Source organism: Typopeltis vanoorti, chromosome 20 (genome assembly GCF_054136105.1).
Source record: "Typopeltis vanoorti isolate ZY-2024b chromosome 20, IOZ_Tvanoo_1.0, whole genome shotgun sequence".
Lineage (NCBI taxonomy): Eukaryota > Metazoa > Arthropoda > Arachnida > Uropygi > Thelyphonidae > Typopeltis > Typopeltis vanoorti.
The window spans coordinates 98561772-98581560 of record NC_143568.1 but is presented as its reverse complement, the minus strand read 5'-3'; the positions used below and the strand labels follow the sequence as shown (position 1 = coordinate 98581560).

Genomic DNA, 19789 nt, shown 5'->3' with positions numbered 1-19789 from the left:
TACAGGGTGGGCCAAAAGTCACAAAGGGATCTGAAGTTTTAATACATTTTTAATTAATTTTTTTTTTTCTTTACAGATTTTATAAAGAAGACCTTGGAGATTAATCATAGAAAAATTTATGACCGAACAGTGAACACAAATTGTGAAATTTTACTATCAAAACCAAGGATCAATAATTCTAACCCAATGAGCATATCGTCACCATTATGGCATGAGAGATTCTCCAAGCGATTCAATGATTAGATGTTTGATTGGTTCATTTTGAGGAACAGGGTAAGCGACCTTCCACAAACATGCAGACCATGCTCGGTTAGGAATGAAGCCACAGTTGAGCGTATAAGGGAGAGTGTTGCAGAAGACCAGAGCACATCGACTCGAAGGTGGTCTGGACAGGTTGGTCTCTCAGACATCACTCTGGCGTATTCTGAAGGCCTTAAACCTGTTTCCATATAAAATCCAGTTGGTGCAACTGCATATTGAAATCCATGGAGAAGAAGAGATCCCAAATTTATCCATCCCATAATGCCAGATGAAGCACATTTTCATTTGAATGGCTTCATTAACAAACAAAACTGCAGGATTTGAGGTTCAAGAAATCCTAGGGCAATTCACCAAAGGGAATTGCACCTCCTTAAATGTACATGCTAGTGTGTGGTGATGTCAGAAGAAGTGATTGGACCTTACTTTTTCAAAGGCCATGTTGGGAACCTTGGCAGTGTTACAGGAGATTGATATCTGTCTATGATTGAAAATTTCTTTCACCCAGCAGTTCAAGATAAACATGATGTGGTTCCAACAGGAAGGAGCAACAGCTTGCACAGCAAGAGACACAATCCAACTGCTTGGGCAAATTTTTGAGGAGAGAATAATTTTCCGCAGTTGCGACATACGCTGGGCATCGTATTCTCCAGATGTGACGACGCCTGACTTCTTCCTATGGGGCTATCTCAAAGAAAAAGTTTATGTTAACAAGCCTCAGACATTCCAATAGCTGAAGAACACTAATCAGGCTAAAATCAGAGCACTGGAACCTGAACGCTAAGAGGTGTCATGAAAAACGCCTTAGAGCATGTTTTGTGCGAAGCAGAAAATTGACACCATTTACAAGATTTGATTTTTTCACCTAGTGTAAATTTATTTCTTATACAGGGTGTCCCAAAATTCATGCAAGAGTAATTTTGATAGAGAAAACAGGTTTTTAATTAAAAATTATAATTTCTTATTGATTCATAAAGTATATAGTATAGGGTTATGCATGGAATAGCATATCAGGTAAACGGCCTCCACAGCTTTGCTGGCACATACACACTCTTTTGTCGAAATTTTCCATGACCGTTTTGCATAAATGTGGCTGAATTTCGTTGACACAGCGCTCAATTTCCTCCTTCAAGGTGTGGGTGGTCGTGGGCTTGTTGGCATAAACCTTAGACTTCAAAAAACTCCAAAGAATAAAGTCCAACGGCGTTAAGTCACATGATCTGGGCGGCCGATTCTGATCACCAAAACGAGAAATTACATGACCAGGAAATGACTCATGCAGTAATTGAATTGTTTCTCGGGCTGTATGCCATGTGGCACCGTCTTGTTGAAACTGTCGTGACGTTCTCTTTTACAACGTTCGAATCCGCCATCTTGTTATAAGTCACTTTCTTAAAATAAAACAACTAATTGTGAATTGGTCACCAATCTAAGGTAGAGAAATTTCTATTATACTGCGCCACTCTATCCTTAGATTAGTCTATATAAAATAGCAGGATCAATTCACAGATAGTTAGCTAGCAGTCTCCTCATTCATTCTGGCCAAAGTATTTGTTTTCCACTTGGGATTCCCGCAAGATTCGAATATTTTTATGAACGGTGCAATAAAAAGGAATTCAGGCAAACACGATAATTAGATTAACAAAATAAAACATTTAATATAAGCTATATAATACACACATAAATTCTACTTCTAATTTCAAATAATAGGACCAAGTTAAACATTAGGTCAAGTCAATCACATCAATTCAATCTTCCAAACTTTCACATACACTTTCTCAGTTTTTTTCAGACACAAAGTTCCTACACTTAATTATATATAATTATATATTATTATTCCTATCTAAAAGGTTTCCACACAATTCTCAGCTATGCTTTACGCTTACAGAACACTGCAGGCACTGATTGCTGCAAATATCTTTCAAACAATTTTTATTTTCAGTTCTCAATCTCAAAGAATTTCCACAGTTAAAGTTATGCTAGAAGTAGCATAACTAGCATTCAATTCTTCATGCATTGAAATAAATCAATATGACAGTCCTTACCAGAAACGGTTCCTAGTACATCAATACGTTGTGAATAACTTTCAAAATATATTTATTATACTTAAGAACACATTTATAAAACTTCTCCACAGTTATAACTAAAACACTATTAATCACATTTCACAACTCTAGATATCAACTGTGGGGTACTTTAATTATCCTTGTTACCACTCATTAGACAATTAAACACTGTGCAGTTCTCCTTAGGGCAATTTAGAATTAAGTCGCAATTCTAGACTAACTGGATTTAATCAGAATTCTTCACTGAAAGTCCAGTTTCTTTATATTATCCGATTGCGGCATTAAATTCCTTTTATTATTACTGCTGACTTCACCTTCAGCTAACTATAAGATTCATTTCATCTTTGCTCGCTTATAAATATTATCCCTTTTAACTTCTGCCCTTGAGAACTGTTCATATATTTCCACCTCTCTAGTTTATACCCTTGCTTCCTTTCACTTCAAAATTTCCGTTCCAACTCCCTCTTTGTTACCTCTGTATAATTTTTTTTATTATCCTTGTCCTAGCTCACGCTCTGTTCCACTCGCGCTTGCTTCTTCATGCGTCTCCATGACAACAAATAAAATATAATAAAATTGAGCTATTGCATAACTCTAAACTTCTATAACAGAAATAAATAGAGAATATTTACATTTCAATTAATACGCAGTTAAAATTATCAAGTACAAATTCTATAATATTAACATAGTAATAAATAAAATAACTTAATATTTAATACAGTATTTTCATTATTAATACATATATCTTTGAATAATTAATTTAATATTAGACAAAATTAAGGTAGTTATATGAATATTTAATTGCAAAATAAGTGATTTACATTAAATAATATTTACAAGTTTTGCCTATGTGATGGAAGATCATGTTGGATTCTGAAACAAATAATAATTACTTCAATCTCTATATAATCAGAATCCAACAAAACCACATGTCGTCCACATCCATATCTTGCAATTTATGCACAAAAAACTGGATTATCATGTTGCGATAGCGAGCACCATTAACTGTTATTGCCTTACCAGCCGCATTTTCGAAGAAGAATGGACCGATGATGCCTCCAGCCCAAAATCCACACCGACACGTTGTGGATGCATTTGTTTCTCTACAATCACTCGTGGATTTTCTGAACCCCAAATGCGACAATTTTGTCGATTAACGAAGCCATCAAGATGAAAATGAGCCTCATCGCTGAAGATGATTTTGTTCGAAAAATAAGCATCCACTTGTTGTTGTTCCATAATCCATTCAACGAACTTTCTTCGTTGTGTGTGGTCAGTACGCTTCAGTTCTTGAGTCAATTGAACTTTGTAAGCATAAAGATGCAAATCTTTCGTGAGAATATGCTGTAGAGAGCTTCTCGAAATGCCCAATTCAAGACCACGATGCCGAATTGATGTTCCTGGACTCTCAGCAACACTCTCACAAACTGCTTCAATGTTTTCTGTTGAACGACTTGTTGAAGGATGGCCAGAGTGTATAAGATCACTAATTGATCCAGTTTCCTTGAATTTTTTAATTAATCTTTTCACAGTTGATGAAGTTAAGTCACTATTTCGACCATATTTTGTACGAAAATTGCGAACTGTAGCTGCCAAACCTTCATTATTTTTAAAATATTGCTCAACAATGAAAATGCGTTGTTCTTTCGTGTAGCGCTCCATTTTTAATAACCCTGAACTGCCAGCTGTCACACTGTCTTTTTTTTTCCTTGTTGGCAACACTTTACCGCACAAATGCCGCTAAATTTAAATCTTGCATGAATTTTGAGATACCCTTTATATAATGCCATAGCATCATATACATGATGCTATGGTATTGTAAATTAAAACAAAAAATAAAGGAGTTATTAAATATTAAATCCCCCCCCCCCTTCATGACTTTTGGCCCACCTTGTATTTTTCAGTTGAAAATTAAGATAGGATTTCTTGGTGCGTTTCTCACCATACCATAGAGACTGTTGCTGATATTATTATAAGTTATGTAAAATCTTTTTTAATTAATAGGATTTTTAATATTCAGTGGTATCTCGCTAATCTGAACTAATAAAAAACGTGATCGTTCGGATTAGCGAATTTTCTCTAAGAGACAACAATAGCTAGCATTTAAGACAAAAATAATTGGATTCTAATGGTACATAAATTTAATTCTATAAATAAATGAAGTAACTGATAGAAAAAAGTTACTGTACTGCCCAGATAGCCACCAGAGGGCTATATGGTATGTCGTGTTTGTGGATAGCTCCCGAACAGATAAGTGATATTTTGAGTAAAAATTTATGAATTTGCATAGTATTTACGTAGTATTGTTGAAAGTTTATTTTTCACTTGGTCTGACTATGATCAATTTAGTTTAATCCTTTATCCAAGTGTGTGCAAACAAAGTTTGCACATGAAAGTATCTTCAGGACTGGGGTAAAGTGGTACAACACTGGGCAACTCCTTGCAAAGGTGGAGCAAGCTACCAACACTCCTTTCTCAGTATCTCCCATAATGCAAAACACATTTCCTTGTGGATATGTATAATGTTATGCATTAAGGGGAAGGGCCACAACCCAGACTAGTTTCGACCTTTATTGAGGTCTCTTCAGTGGGAGCCAGGCCCAAGTGGAGATACCAGGCTGAAGAGACCTCAATAAAAGTCGAAACTAGTCTGGGTAGTGGCCTTTCCCCTTAATGCATAACATTATACATATCTGCAAGGAGATGTGTTTTGCATTATGGAAGATACTGATAGGAGTGTTGGTAGCTTGCTCCACCTTTGCAAGGAGTTGGCCGGTGTTGTACCACTTTACCCCAGTCCTGAAGATACTTTCAGATGCAAACTTTGTTTGCACACACTTGGATAAAGGATTAAACTAAATTTATTATAGTCTGACCAAGTGAAAAATAAACTTTCAATATCTTTCTCTAAATCCAGAGTAATTTAATAAAAAAAAAAAGAGGTGGCACACCGTTTGGCAGCTCCTATAGGAGGAGATGGCCTTGCTAATGCTTCTGCCTGGTATCTCCACTTGGGCCTGGCTCCCACTGAAGAGACCTTAAGAAAGGTCAAAACTAGTATGGGTAGTGGCCCTTCCCCTTAATGTGCGTAACATTATACATATCTGCAAGGAAATGTTTTTTGCATTATGGGAGATACTGATATAGGAGTGTTGGTAGCTTGCTCCACCTTTGCAAGGAGTTGCCCAGTGTTGTACCACTTTTACCCCAGTCCTGAAGATACTTTCAGGTGTAAACTTTGTTTGCACACACTTGGATAAAGGATTAAACTAAATTTATTTACATAGTATTGTTTACTTTTAGTATTTTAGCGAGTCTGGGTGATTTTTGTGTGTTTTTTGAGAATTTTAATAGTAAATTGATAGATAAGATTATCTGTGCACATGGCTCCCATAAAGAGGAATGCAAAGATGGCATCCAGGTCGCCATATTTGTTTAAAAATCTTAACTTAAAGGATTTGATTCAGTGTACTGTTTGCGAAATGTATGCATTTAGGAGAGCGGTTGGAGTCTGGTTAAACAACAATAGTGGAGTGAATGTGTGCAAAAAAGTGTAAAGAATGTGAGGATTTAAAGAGTTCTTTAGGTCATGTGAGTGATATCGTTGATGAAAGTGAGAACCTATATAGCAGTGATATTCGAGGTATGAATGGTGATATTTGCAAGGTAGTACCTGATAGCTGTGAGAGTGGCATTGAAAGTGAGAATGAAGGTAAACATACAGAACGATTGAATGAATCATTGGAGAATAAAAACGATGACACTGATGCAATGAGTGAGATCGCTTTATTACGTGGAGTGATACATAGGGCAAATCGGCAGCTGGAGCGTTGGCAAAAATGTTTACCAAGCGTACCGACTAATAATCAGCAAAAGTATGATAGAAAAAATAAGGGTATGATAGTAAGTGTAAACAAATTAAAAGAGCATGTGTTGTATAGAGATTCCTTAGTAAGAGGTGTGTTAGTTGAGAGTTTAACAAAATCGTACCAACCCGGTGTGAACGTTAAGAATGTAAGCAAGTCAATTAGAATGCAAAAGCAGCGGGTGAAAGAATTGATAGTGGTGGTAGGTACAAATGATTTGAAAGGAAACAAAAAGGCTATGAGTGAGGATATGAAGGAATTGCTTGAGGTAGCAAAAGAGAAGAGTGAGAGAGTTAGGTTGGTGAGCCTGTTGCCACGGTATGACAGTGAAGAGTATAGAAGGAGGCCATAATTGCTAATGACTTCATTCGTGAATTATGTTTGATGAGGTGTGGAATTTGTGGATGTGGGGAATTAGTTCAATGGGCGAAAGGATTTATATAAAATGGATGGTTTACATTTGAATGGATTTGGTGTATGGAGACTTGAAAAGGTGTTGTCGAATGTAGTGGAAGTGAATGTGCAGAATCAGGGAAACTAGAGTTATTAAAGGGGGGGGGATATACAGATTTTAGGGAGACAGTTGAGTATGTGAATGTGTGTAATATGCCCAAGCTAGTAGGAAAGACCACGAATCAGAATGGGATAGTTAGTATAAGGCATCAAAATAGGGACGGAACAAATCGGCATCTGCAATTCATGTATACAAATGCCAGAAGTATTAGGAACAAGAAGGAAGAATTTTTGGCCTTGGTTGGCACTTCCAGACCACAGGTTTTTGCCATTAGTGAAACATGGCTGACAGAAGATGACACAGCTAGTGGGATTGAATGTAAGGGGTATGGTGTGTTCATAAGTGACAGGGAGAATAAAATGGGGGGAGGAGTGTTATTGATGATAGCGGATGAGCTACAGCCAAGAAGAATAGAAGTGGAACTGCAGGATAGAGAAAAGAGCACATTTGAGGCTATTTGGTGTGAAATCGAAACTAGCAGAACTAAATATGCAGTTGGGTGCTGCTATAGACCAGGTGATGGAATAGATGGTGGAGATAGTATGCATAAGCAAATAGAAGAAATGAGTGGAAGGAGGGTAATTATAATGGGAGATTTCAACTACAGTAACATTGATTGGAAGGAGTAGAGGACACATGGGAGGAAGGAATTGGATTTTATGCGGTTATTAAGGGATAACTATCTGCCACAGCATATAATGGAAAATACTAGGGGGCAGAGTGCTTGATGTGGTAATTGCATCTGAGAATTTGGCTGTAATGAATATGACCACGTTGCCACCAATTGGTGAGAGTGATCATAGGGTCTTGACTTGGGAGGTGGCGAAAGGTGTGGAATTTATAATTAAGACAGGGTACATGTGGAATTATCGGGCTGGTAAGTACGACAAGCTTAGGAGATTGATTGGTTCAGTGCCATGGCATGTACAACTGCAAGGGCTAGAAGTTGATAGTGCATGGGAGGCTGTTAAGAAGTGTTTACATGAAGCAGTGGCTGACTGTATAACTAGAGTCTGAATAATAAATCAAGTAGGGGTTAAATGGATGAATAACACCATTAAGCTTGAGCTGCAAAAAAAAGAAACAACTATGGGGCGAATTTAAGGAGGAAGGTGACCGACAGGCACATGAACGGTATAAAGCGCAGGCCAGAAGAGTAACGAGTGTGGTAAGAAAAGCAAAAAAGATTATGAAAGAACATTGGCCATGTAGGCTAAAGAGAATCCTAAACAGTTTTTTCGATACGTTGCAAGTAAAAGAAAAAATGTATATGGCAGAATGATTTTAAAGAATGCCGATGGTAGGGAGATAACCGAATCAGTTGATATAGTTGAATTACTGAGCGAGCACTTTGCAAGAATATATCTTCCGGGTGGCGACATTGCAGAAATGAATGAACCAATAGATTATACAGGAATTGTGGTGAATGAAGTGGAGGTGAGTAGTCTATTGCAAAACCTCAATGTCAATACATCTGTGGGATTGGATGGTATACCAGCTCGTGTCGTACGTGAAGTGGCTAAAGAATTGTCAGTACCCTTGACCATTTTGTTGTAATTTGAGTCTCGGGTCTGGGTTAGTCCCGAGGGGGTGGAAAGAGGAAAAAATAGTTCCACTGCATAAAGGAGGTTCCAAGACTGCTGTTGCAAATTACCGACCGATTAGCATATCAGGAATCATTGTCAAGGGCTTGGAGAAATTAGTCAAGAGAAGAATACAGGATTGGATAGATGAAAATAGGATACTGTATGGGGGGACAACATGGTTTTGTGAAGGGTAGATCATGCCTCAGTAACTTGCTCACGTTTTATAACACAGTGATGGCTGAACTCGATAAGGGTAATGGGTTTACAGTGATTCTACTGGACCAAGGCCTTTGAAAGGATATCACATGGAACTCGAATCAGTAAACTGGAGTAGATGGGGATGGATATAGGGTTGGTGAGATGGATAGGTTGGTGGTTGATGGTGAGATACCAGAGAGTGGTTTATTCAGGAGTGGAGTCCAAAAGACTGCTTGTGGCTAGTGGTGTGCCACAGGGTTCTGTTCTTGGACCACTACTTTTCAATTTGTTCATTAACGATATAGGAAAGGATCTGAGAGGAAATGTTCACTTGTTTGTTGATGATGCAAAGTTGGGTAGAGCAGTTGTGAGTGCACAGGATGTCGAAATTTTGCAGGATGATTTGGATAGTTTTGGAGGACTGGGCTAGGGAAAATGGATGTCAATTTAATGTGGCAAAGCGTAAGGTTATGCATTTTGGAGTGAAAAGATTAGCAGCAGTATATCGCATTGGTGGAACTGTACTCCAGGAGATTGATGAGGCCAGGGATTTGGGAGTGTTGGTGGATAGGGAGTTGAAGTTTAGGGGGACACATTGCAGAAGTGGCTAAATCAGCTCATCAAATCACTTGGTTGCTAAAAAATACTTTAACAAGCAGAGACAAACAAGTTATTGTTCCGCTATATCGAGCCTTGATAAGACCCCATCTAGACTACTGTGCCCAGATATGGGCGCCAGGGTTTCTTCTTGATGCAGAGGAGGTGGAGAGGATCCAGAGACGAGTGACCAAGATGATAGCAGGTCTGTGGAATAAACCTTATGAGAACAGGTTGAAGATTTGTGGGTTGCAAAAATTGGTTGATAGGCGGAAAAGGGGGGTGATATGATTGCGACATTCAAATTACTGAAAGGTTTCTATAGGATTAATCCAGAAGATATTTTTGAGAATAGGACTGGTGGTGGGAGGACTAGGGGCCATACATGGAAGCTGGGCAAGAATGTCATTAGCAGAGGTGTTAGAGCTAGGTTTTTAACTTGGAGAGTGGTGAATGAGTGGAATAAGCTGCCAGAGTCTGTTCTGGGTACTGTGATCATGAATGAGTTCAAGGCGAGGTATGATAGATACTGTGTCAATGTCGAATAGTTGTTCTTGACATGATGTTAGGGCTTCCCTCTGAGTCTGTCGACTCCTTGGAGTTGCCCGAAATAATAATAATGTAAAACTCAAAACATAATACAGTACACAAGTTTATTTTAGTAAAAAGTTTAGTTTGTATGTACCTGTATTGTTGAGGATTCTGATTTAATAAAATTGCTTAGTTCAGTACATAACTTAATTTGAGAAAAAAATATCACTTTCTTGTACACAATGCACAAAAAAAAAGTTTCACAAAATAATACACACAAAAAATTTTTTTATTATTATTACATGACACCTCCAGCAAGTCCAGAGACTTATTGAGGGAGGACACCTACTCTACATCTCTCTGTCTCCACCACTCAATCCACCAATCTCCTGCCACTGGCAGGCTGTTGGTGGTTGGTATTTCTTTGTAAAAAAAAGTCACTGCTGATTTTCTTTTGCTTCTTGAAACTAAACTTTTTTCGAATGCTTCTTCTTGGAGCTTCATTAGCAATAAAACTTTGTGGAATGGCGTATCATTCTGCTTAGCCCATTCTATACACATATTAAAACTGTCAAGTGCCTCTTCATGTTTCGCTTTTTGTTTCTTAGAGTTCTTTATCTTCATCATCATCTTCTAATTCATTCTGTAGCGTCATATTTATAATTTTGGCATCTGATTTGATTTAGAATTCACTTTCGGTTCTACCTCTGATCAATTCCGTAACATCCGTTTGTGAAATTTCAATGTCTGGATTTATATTTTAACCAAATTATACATGTTTTGAATTTCCTCTTTTTGTGTATCACTGTAGTTATCTTGGTAAATTCCCAAGCAGCAGCAACTGAGAATGCTACATCCTTCAAATTTATATTTTTTTTAACGATGTGGTAACGTCATAATTGTGGGAAATTACATTTATAATAATAATGATGATAAAATAAATAACAATAGTTAAAATAATTATTAAATAAAAATAATAGTATACAAAATAATAATACATAATAAAACTTTTTTTTCTTTCAAGCCGCAGTTCAGATTACTGGAGGGTTCGGACTAAAGAGGTTTGAATTAGCGAGATACCACTGTATTATATTATACAAACTTCAGAAACTAAGATAAAAATAATTTTTTCTAATTAAATTCTCTTGCAGTCCACCAGGAAAACTGCATAGCCCACTAATGGGCCACACATTGAGAAATGCTGCTGTATAGGATACACATAAAACACTCACAGTAGAAACAGACCTGATAGAAAAGTTAGTGGAATGTTGTTACAAATGCCGTCATGCTAGTGAGTTTGTATGTTAAGTTTTTATTTATTCATTTACCTGTTGAGGATATAAAAGTTTTCTCGTAAATATTTCCAGTATATTTAGTAAAGCGTTCCAGCTGTGTTATATATGGCATTTAAAGGAGAGAAGGGCTCTGTGTGCCAAAGCTTCAGTCTCAATAGAATTCCTGCTTTACCGTCCACTAGTAAATCCATAGAAAAGTTCCATGAATTTACCAGTAGCTTGGGTCATCATCACTAAAACCTTCTATAATAAATTTAGTTTAATCCTTTATCCAAGTGTGAGCAAACAAAGTTTGCACCTGAAAGTATCTTCAGGACTAGGGTAAGGTAGTATATAGTCTAACCAAGTGAAAAATAAACTTTCAACATCTTTCTCTAAATCCAGAGTAATTTAATAAAAAGGTGGCACACTGTTTGGGAACTCCTATAGGTAGAGATGATCTTGCTAATGCTTCTGCCTGCTATTTCCACTTTGGCCTGGCTCCCACTGAAGAGACCTCAATAAAGGTCGAAACTAGTCTGGGTAGTGGCCCTTCCCTTAATGCATAACCTTATACATATCCGCAAGATGTGTTTTGCATTATGGGATATACTGAGATAGGAGTGATGTTAGCTTGCTCCACCTTTGCAACAAGTTGCCCGGTCCTGAAGATACTTTCAGGCACAAACTTTGTTTACTCACACTTGGATAAAGGATTAAACTAAATTTATTATAGTCTAACCAAGTGAAAAAGAAACTTTCAACACTAAAACCTGCTGTTTATGATTTAAATACATCAGTAAGGTTCTAGGTGGTGTTAAGAAACATGGCTTAATGATCTTTTGCTGATTGTGTGAACCTTTTTAATAATCAACATATTTTTATCATTTTTACCATAGAAACATTGGAAAAGAATGGATCCTCTCCTTTTTAGCAACAAATCAAGCGACATTCAGTTTCACTGTGTGTGTGTGTGTGTGTGTGTGTGTCAGAAAAACCCAAAAATAGTAAATGACACTCACTCCAGATCAAACCATCCATAGTGCTAGGTTACGTAGCAACACCACACAGCATTATCATCCAAGATCCGCTCCATTTCAGAGATCGAGTTTCTACATTTAAGAGATGCTTTGCTACAAAAAGCATTGCTGGTGGACTTTCATAGGCAAAGTATGTCACAAACCATTCCACCCATCCTTTGTAAATCTGATCTAAAGGAGACATTTAGATCCCTTGCTCTGTTTGTCATTCCCTGTTCTTGTCATAAATACCCTGGGTTTATGAAATTAGATATTATCATATCCCTTTCTTGAGTGACAGTGGATGTCAAAAATATAAATACTTTTAAGCCCATGACTAAAGACCATCTTTTGGTCTTCATTTCTTGGCTTAATAAATGATGCAGAATGTAGATTCACTAAACTTCTCTAGATTGACATAAATCTATAATAGTTCATCGTAAAAACATGCAGCAGTACTACTCTCAATAAAATTGTTGACAGTTGGTCTCAAAATATTTCAGTTTGGTTTTAATATCTGTATAATGCTCACATATTACATGTTTTTTTTATCTTTTTATTCAAATTAAGTGGAATATTGAATCCAACATTATTTAGTGTTTCTTGATCTTTTCTCAAAATTTCTTTGCAAAGATAGTGTGATAAGATCTTGTTGAAAAGTTTGGGGATTTTCTAGTTAATAAATGAAATTATTACATAATTAATGTGCACAGTATTTTAAATAGAGTAATGAATTTATAATTGTAAAAAATACCTTGAAGGTGGGTATATTGTTCATCTTCTTGTTCATCCTCTGAAAAGGTAAGCTTAATTTGTAAGTCATCTCTTTGACCAAAAACATTTAGGACCTGCTTAGTATTCAAAATATTTTGAATCTCTGAATGCATTGTTAATAGATTGCATTTTTTTCCCCTAGAAGTCCCATGCCAATGAAATGCTAGCTGGCTTAAGATATTTTGAGAGACCTATAAAAAAAGACGGTTCAGAAAGCAAATCTGGGGTCAGACGCACACCTAAAGATCCTTATAACTGGGGAGAAGTTGACAGAAAAGCACTGGCAAATTGCTTATTATCTGTTTGTCAAGAAGCCAAGAGGTTAATGTCAGCAGAACCTCGTTTACTCTATCTGAATTCTCCTACTTACATTTTAGGTAATCCATGGCTGTTGATATTTTAGTTTCAGAGACTTTGATCTGTAAATTATGTTAGGCTATTTCTGAATTAGCTCCTTTCATGTTACATTAATACAACAGAAGCTATAATAATAATTACTTACAAATAAATACAAAGTTATATTCATTATGTGTCGACTTATATTCTCAAGAACAGTTACTTTAATTAGGCTACTATGACCTCAATATTGACTTACTTTATTGAGATTGTTTTTCAGCAATATATACCACTGTTTCTTCTATAACATGTGTTTGTAATGCATGAATTTGTTTGCACACAATAGACAAATAGATGAATAAAATCACCAAAACGTGGCATGGCATCATGTTAGCTTATACAGGATTTATCATGACATGACTGTTACCTTATGCTACCAAGTAACACAAGGTGAATGTGCCACTCAGCTGAATGTAGTGGAGGAATATACAAAACAGAGAACATCTCAATTTCTCACTCACCCCCGCTATAGCCATGTACATTGCTCTACAAGTGTGAATCATGCTGTTCTCAAAGTTTATGTACTTTTCTTGATAAGTGTTTTCATACAGCATCCCAAACCTGAGTAAGTGTCCTGGCCTAGTTATTATAAGAATTGAAATAATGAACAAAAAACAGAATCTTAAGTATTGAAGATAAACTTTAAATAAAGTGCTTTGAAAGAAATGAGAAAATATAATATTGCATGAGCAACAGACCTAAAGAATGCACATTGTGCACCATCAGAGACAACACTACAAAAAATAAAGGAATCTCCTTGTTTAGCTGCTTCAAAGTAGGTATATAAGCTGTCATGTTTATATTAAAAAAAAATAAATAGACAAACTCGGAGTTACATCAAAGTAAATTTAATAGATGTAAAAATTTCACCAAAGTATCAGTGGAATCTTCATTATATTAACAATTGGATACAAAATGCAATAAAGAAATTAATTTTAAAAAGCATCACTGCAGCATAGGTAAGATAGCCAATGGTCAGTAAATTCCTAATTAAAAAAAATAAATGCATATAATTAAATTTACTTCCACATAAGTTTGAGGTTTTGTCTTTCATTTTCTACAAACTTGTATAACAGGAACAACTGCATATGCTGCAAAGTCACTTAGAATATAGTATATATTTGACAAATGATAACTAACACTGGGGTTTAATAGGCCATAATATAGATAATTAAACCAATTAGTTTTGCCACATATGCTAGTGGCTTTTTCTGGAAGAATAAGCCACCAGCATATGTAGCAAAACTAGTTGGTTTAACTATCTATATTATGACCTATTAAACCCAGTGTGAGTTATCATTTATCACATTCAATTTTTGGTCAAAAAATCTACATACTCATCACAGGATTTATTTATTAGGAATTAACGATGTTTAAAACTAATATACCCCCCCCCCTTTGTAGTGTACGGTGTTACTTATGAGACTACGAATTTTGAGTGTTCTGTCCCTAACCCTATTTTTATTATGCAAAATTCTATAATGTAGTAATTTTTAGGAACAACATACCTTATTATAGGAGTACTTACAATCTGTGTTCCACAAAGTAAGGAAGAAGAATGACTAGTATGATCAGCCATTATATTACTTCTCAGAAGAAATCCTTAGCATGAATATCTGTTGTTCTAGTTGAATCTGATCATTCCATTCTTGGTTCTGTTGTTTATTTAAATATTTTAGTACTATATTGCTGAGGAAATCCTGGGAAAGTTGAGGTTCTTGATGGTATCACTTAAATTGTTTTCTATAAATACAAGAATGCACATTGTGCACCATCAGAGACAACACTAGAAAATAAAAGAATCTCCTTGTTTAGCTGCTTCAAAGTAGATATATAAGCTGTCATTTTTATATAAAAAAAAAAAAATAAATAAAATCAATAGACAAACTCAGAGTTACATCAAAGTAAATTTAATAGATGTAAAAATTTCACCAAAGTATCAGTGGCATCTTCATTATATTAACAAGGGTGTGTTTTATTGCTAGCAATGTTTTAGCCTTTCTTTGTTTACTTGAGTGGTGGACATAGGTGCCAAAAGATGGATGCAGCTGTTCTTGTATTCAGCTGCTTCCATGATGAAATCTTCTATGAACTATTATTTCGTTTGGTGAACTGTACAGATACTTTCCAGTTTGTCCTGTGAATCTGAGATTCCATATTCATTGAACTGCTTAAATTTTATTTCTTTTCTTCTTCTGATTAAGGCAGTATATATGTTTTGCCATAGTCTATCAGCTTGCAAGTGTAAGATTGGAATTATACTCTTCAACTTTTGATGGATTTCTTCAGAGCAGTAATATTAATAACCCTGCTCTTGGAGACCAAACATATCATTAGCCACTTCAGGCCCTAGTAAGCAGGGTTGTGATATTTCACTAGCAAAGAAATGCCAACTAGACCACCTAGTTGTGGTCTAGTTGGCATTTTGTCCAACTAGGAAAATATCCTTTTGCAGTGGGAATGCTCACTACAAATGCCAGAGCCCTTTTGTAGAAACAGACCACACTGTGGGAAGGTAGGGTTGAATATTGTGCATTCCTGCCCTTAGTGACCCAATCTCTCAAAGCATCATCATCAAATTCCTGCCATGTACCCTCAAGGGGTGTACAGGATATGACAGTACTACATGAAAAAATTACATCATTACTAACTTCCTATCTACAATTTTCCACCAAATCAGTCTGTTACTTGTCAAGACTCCAACATTATCAGATCTTATATTTCTATTGTCTAAGGCACTTTGTACCGTATCAATCTCTCAAAGCAACATATATTAAATTGCTTTCATTGATATACAGACAATATTTCCAGGAATGGTTGTTCCAGATATATAGAATTTGGTGTGCATAGATTTTGCAATTACATGGCTTGTCCAAAGTTTCAGATGTTTGTTGTTATTGTATTTTGTTTTATTGTGTATCATTATAAATATCTCTTTTGTATATCAAATTGAACTTGATCTTATCTAGAAAAAAAAAAAAAAAGATGAATGATTCATAACCTTATTTTATGGAACGAGTGCAAAATTTTATTTTTGTGACTGTAAAATTAAAATTGAAATCAAGTTCAAATGTAAGTATATTGGAGTCGGAGTAGTCTTAAACAATCGCAAAGCAAAAATTGTGAAGAATAAGAACATTAATGACTAAAAAAAAAAAAAAAAAATTAAAACCAGCAACATTATTCTCAAAGTCCAAATTCATTTTGGGTAGCTATTCTAAATTAATTAGAGGACATTGTCAGATTACCAAAACCGAATCAAGTTCTGAGCTTGATAGGGCATAATTTGTTAAGCAACACTAACAAATAATCTTGAAGCACTGTCATACCCTGCATGTGAAAAATGTTTAGCAGATACTGCATTATATTCTTGGACATTGTTCATCCAAGCTTGCATCCATAATTCTACTGCTCTCTCCCCTCTTAAATTGTTAACTTGAATAGAAAATTTCTGCCCACTCTTAATCTAGTGCGACACTTGCTGTGTTAATTACTCATTCATCCCTGCTACCTATCCCTTATCTTACAATTTGTCACAAATTCTTGACAAAACTAATCATGTTTTTTGGATTTCTTCAGCTAGAAGTTCTTGCTTCTGAATGTATGTATTCATTCTCATTCTTTCTTTATGAATGCATCTTAATCTGCAAGTTTATGGTTTCTTATGGTGAAATTCCTGCAAAACCAGTGCTGCCAGAATTTCTCTGGTAAATTGTTGAGTGAGTTTACTGTATTACTCTTTGTAGGCATGAAAAAAAAAAAAAAAAAAAATTCTGTGGCCTGTTGAAGATGTGGTAAGATGGCTGATACGGCTGTTTTTTTTTTTTTTTTAAATACTTTTTTGAGTTCAGAATCATTAGGTTTGATAACTTTGTTGATTAGATTAAAATTTTATCGCTATGATTAAAATAATTTTTAATCATAGTGATATAAGACAAAGATGTAGGACATTTCCTACATCTTTGATACAATATATGGAGATTTATACAAGAAATAAAAACAAAGGATTGAAAGAAATTCTGACCATTTTAACCATTTTACAATACTACATATGTTTGCTAAAAAAAAGTTCAGTTTAATTACAAAAGGGTTTACACATACCCATTATGCAAATTATTTGAAAATTTTGAGTTAATTTTTAATATGGTATTAATTTTTTTTTTTTTTACAATAGTCTTTTGCTCTAATTTCAGGTGATATTCACGGTAACTTCCATGATTTGGTGTGTTTTGAAAAGGCATTATGGAGAATGGGTCCCCCTCTTACACCATCAAATTTTTTATTTCTAGGCGATTATGTTGATAGGGGAGAATTTGGAGTAGAGGTAAGATTGCAGGTGTAATAAGAGTTAGCTGTATTTTGAATTTAAATTTTTTATTTATGCTCTAATGATGCTGTGAGTGAGTACATTCTTCCTTACTTGCATTCTTCTCACACCAGCATTTTCATCCCTTCCTGCTGTGTCAAGAAAAATCCTCTGTCTTCCTCAAGGTTGCCAACTTGTGTCTATTTTAAATAAAACCTTTCTTCTTATGTATAAATTGCCAATGTATTTTCACAGTATCTTCATATTGAACATTATATACTACTGCTGATAGGTTACTTAAGGGTCAATACTGGATAACTGGAAGGATTCCTCCACATAGCTTCTAAGGAATGTGGAAAACTAACCAGGGCATCTAACCCATCGTCCTTTCCTTACCTTCTCATGGTATGCTCATTATTAGGTATTTACCTGGATGCTGAATGAAATGAGGATGGGCTGACAGTTTGGGATTTAACTGACCAAATTGTATTCTCTATTAACTTGAACCACAAACAAAAATGATGGTACAACAGGATGAAATATTATGTTGGATAAGACATCGCCTAGTTAAACAAGGCCAGTCAAGGGGTAACCTGGGAAAAAAGTCAAAAAGCAGCTGCCAGAACTAAGTGAAATTCAGCAGATTGACAATAGGCATCATCGGTGTAAGAAGTATTAATGGAAAAGAAATGGAACTAGCCAAAAGTATGGTATACTTTTTTAACCAATGGGTTAGAAAAGTATACCATACCAACATAATTTATGAGGTAAAGAAGCAAACAGGTGTTATATTTCCAAATCATAACAAGATAAATACAAAGAATGACAGACAGTTTCAAATAGTGATGTGGATAAGACATTTCAAGTAGTCAAGTTTCAAAATGGGAAATCGAATCAAGCATATGTTTTTGCTTATTGTCTCAGTGAAGACAGACCCAGTCTTCACTGAGACAATAAGAACCAGAGGAAATTTTTGAATCATTAGAAAGAGAGAGAGTGGAAAAGCTGATTCTTTTTGGAGATTTAAACAGCAGAGTTGAGTAGAGGGGAAAATGAATACCAGACATATTGAAATGATTTAGGAAAACCTGGAGAAAATAGAATCCTTGATGATAATGTTAAGAGCATGTTGGACTTAGGTACAAGACATGAACTAGTCATTACTGAAACATATTCCAGATTGAGGGTCTATGTGGGCTTCAGAAATTAGCTGATAGGTGAAAAAGAGGAGACATGATAGAAGCATATGTTATTAAAAGAGTTTTATAGGATTGACACTGAAGACTTTTTTTTCCCTCATTACATGGAAGGAAAGGAGAGAACATAGTTTCACCTGTGGAAATTATGTAAGAGTGTGGTTGGCTAGGGTGTTAGGACTAGATGATTTCTTTGCTTGAAGATGGTGAATTTGTGGAATGGGTGCAGGGGGGGGGTGCATGTTTGTTTCATCAGTGAATAGTTTAATGAGAGGTATGATAGGTATTGTGTGAATAACAAATAGTTAGTGTGTGAATAACGAGTCTCCCATGATGTTTTCTGACTATCTATTGCCTATCTCCACATTGTGGAGATAGGCTATAGATATGTACAAAAGCTTCAGAAATAATTGAGCAGTTTTCAAAGGTGAAATATAGACTCCAGTATACAAATGACATCAAATTCTTGATAGGAACAGAATTGTAATAGTACTCAGTGATAAAGTTTGCATTATTAATTAATCTCTAATTTGTAAGGTCTCCAGTATAGTTGCATCTAATATTTAGGTCTTCTAAGCCATGTATGTCTTCCAACTGCACTTTTAACTGCATAAGTCCACCTAAATCTTGGTAATCTTCCTCTTGACCCTTTTCCTGATAATCCTAGCATGAAACATGTTTTTGCTAGTCTTTGAGCTCAAGATGAATGCATTGATTAGTATTAATGCATTGAAAAGAATATTTTACTATTCTCAGAATGTGGTCATTCACTCAACTGATTTTTGCATGATTCTTCAAATTAATCCAGTGGGCATAACTGGCAATGCAGTAGTAGCAGTGTGTGGTAGTGAGTGTAACAACAGATGTGCAAGGCATTGTGGTGTGATTGATGTAATTGGCAAAGAGAAAGTGTTTGAAGAGATTAAAACAGAGTTGATGAAGATGAAGCAAGAGATGAAACATATTTGGGTGAAATAAGAATTATAGCTTTACATGGAAGTGGGGGAAAAATGGGATGAAAGATGCCCATTTGAAAGAGGTATCAAAAGATTTGAGAGTAGCTCTGTATGGAGATTCAATCATTAGAGGTGTGGTGAGTAAAAAGGTGCACAAGGCTTCTTTTCTTGGAAGTACAAAGAACAGAGAATTGAAGCATTGGATATGAGGACTAAACAAGCAAAAGAGTTAGTAGTACACAAATAATTTGG

The 19789-nt window shown here is 35.5% G+C and overlaps 1 protein-coding gene across 6 annotated transcripts in view; it reads left to right on the top strand.

Annotated features, from left to right (window-relative positions):
* Window positions 1-19789, top strand: part of LOC150095701 (uncharacterized) — a 336276-nt gene that overhangs the window by 226633 nt on the left and 89854 nt on the right. For 5 of the 6 annotated variants that reach the window (XM_090409975.1, XM_090409976.1, XM_090409977.1 and 2 more), the window contains 2 exons: window positions 12826-13060; window positions 17273-17403. In XM_090409975.1, coding sequence (XP_090266101.1) covers window positions 12826-13060; window positions 17273-17403 — 366 coding nt within the window. The remainder of the gene's footprint in view (window positions 1-12825; window positions 13061-17272; window positions 17404-19789) is intronic. The other variant, XM_090409978.1, reaches the window with a different exon arrangement.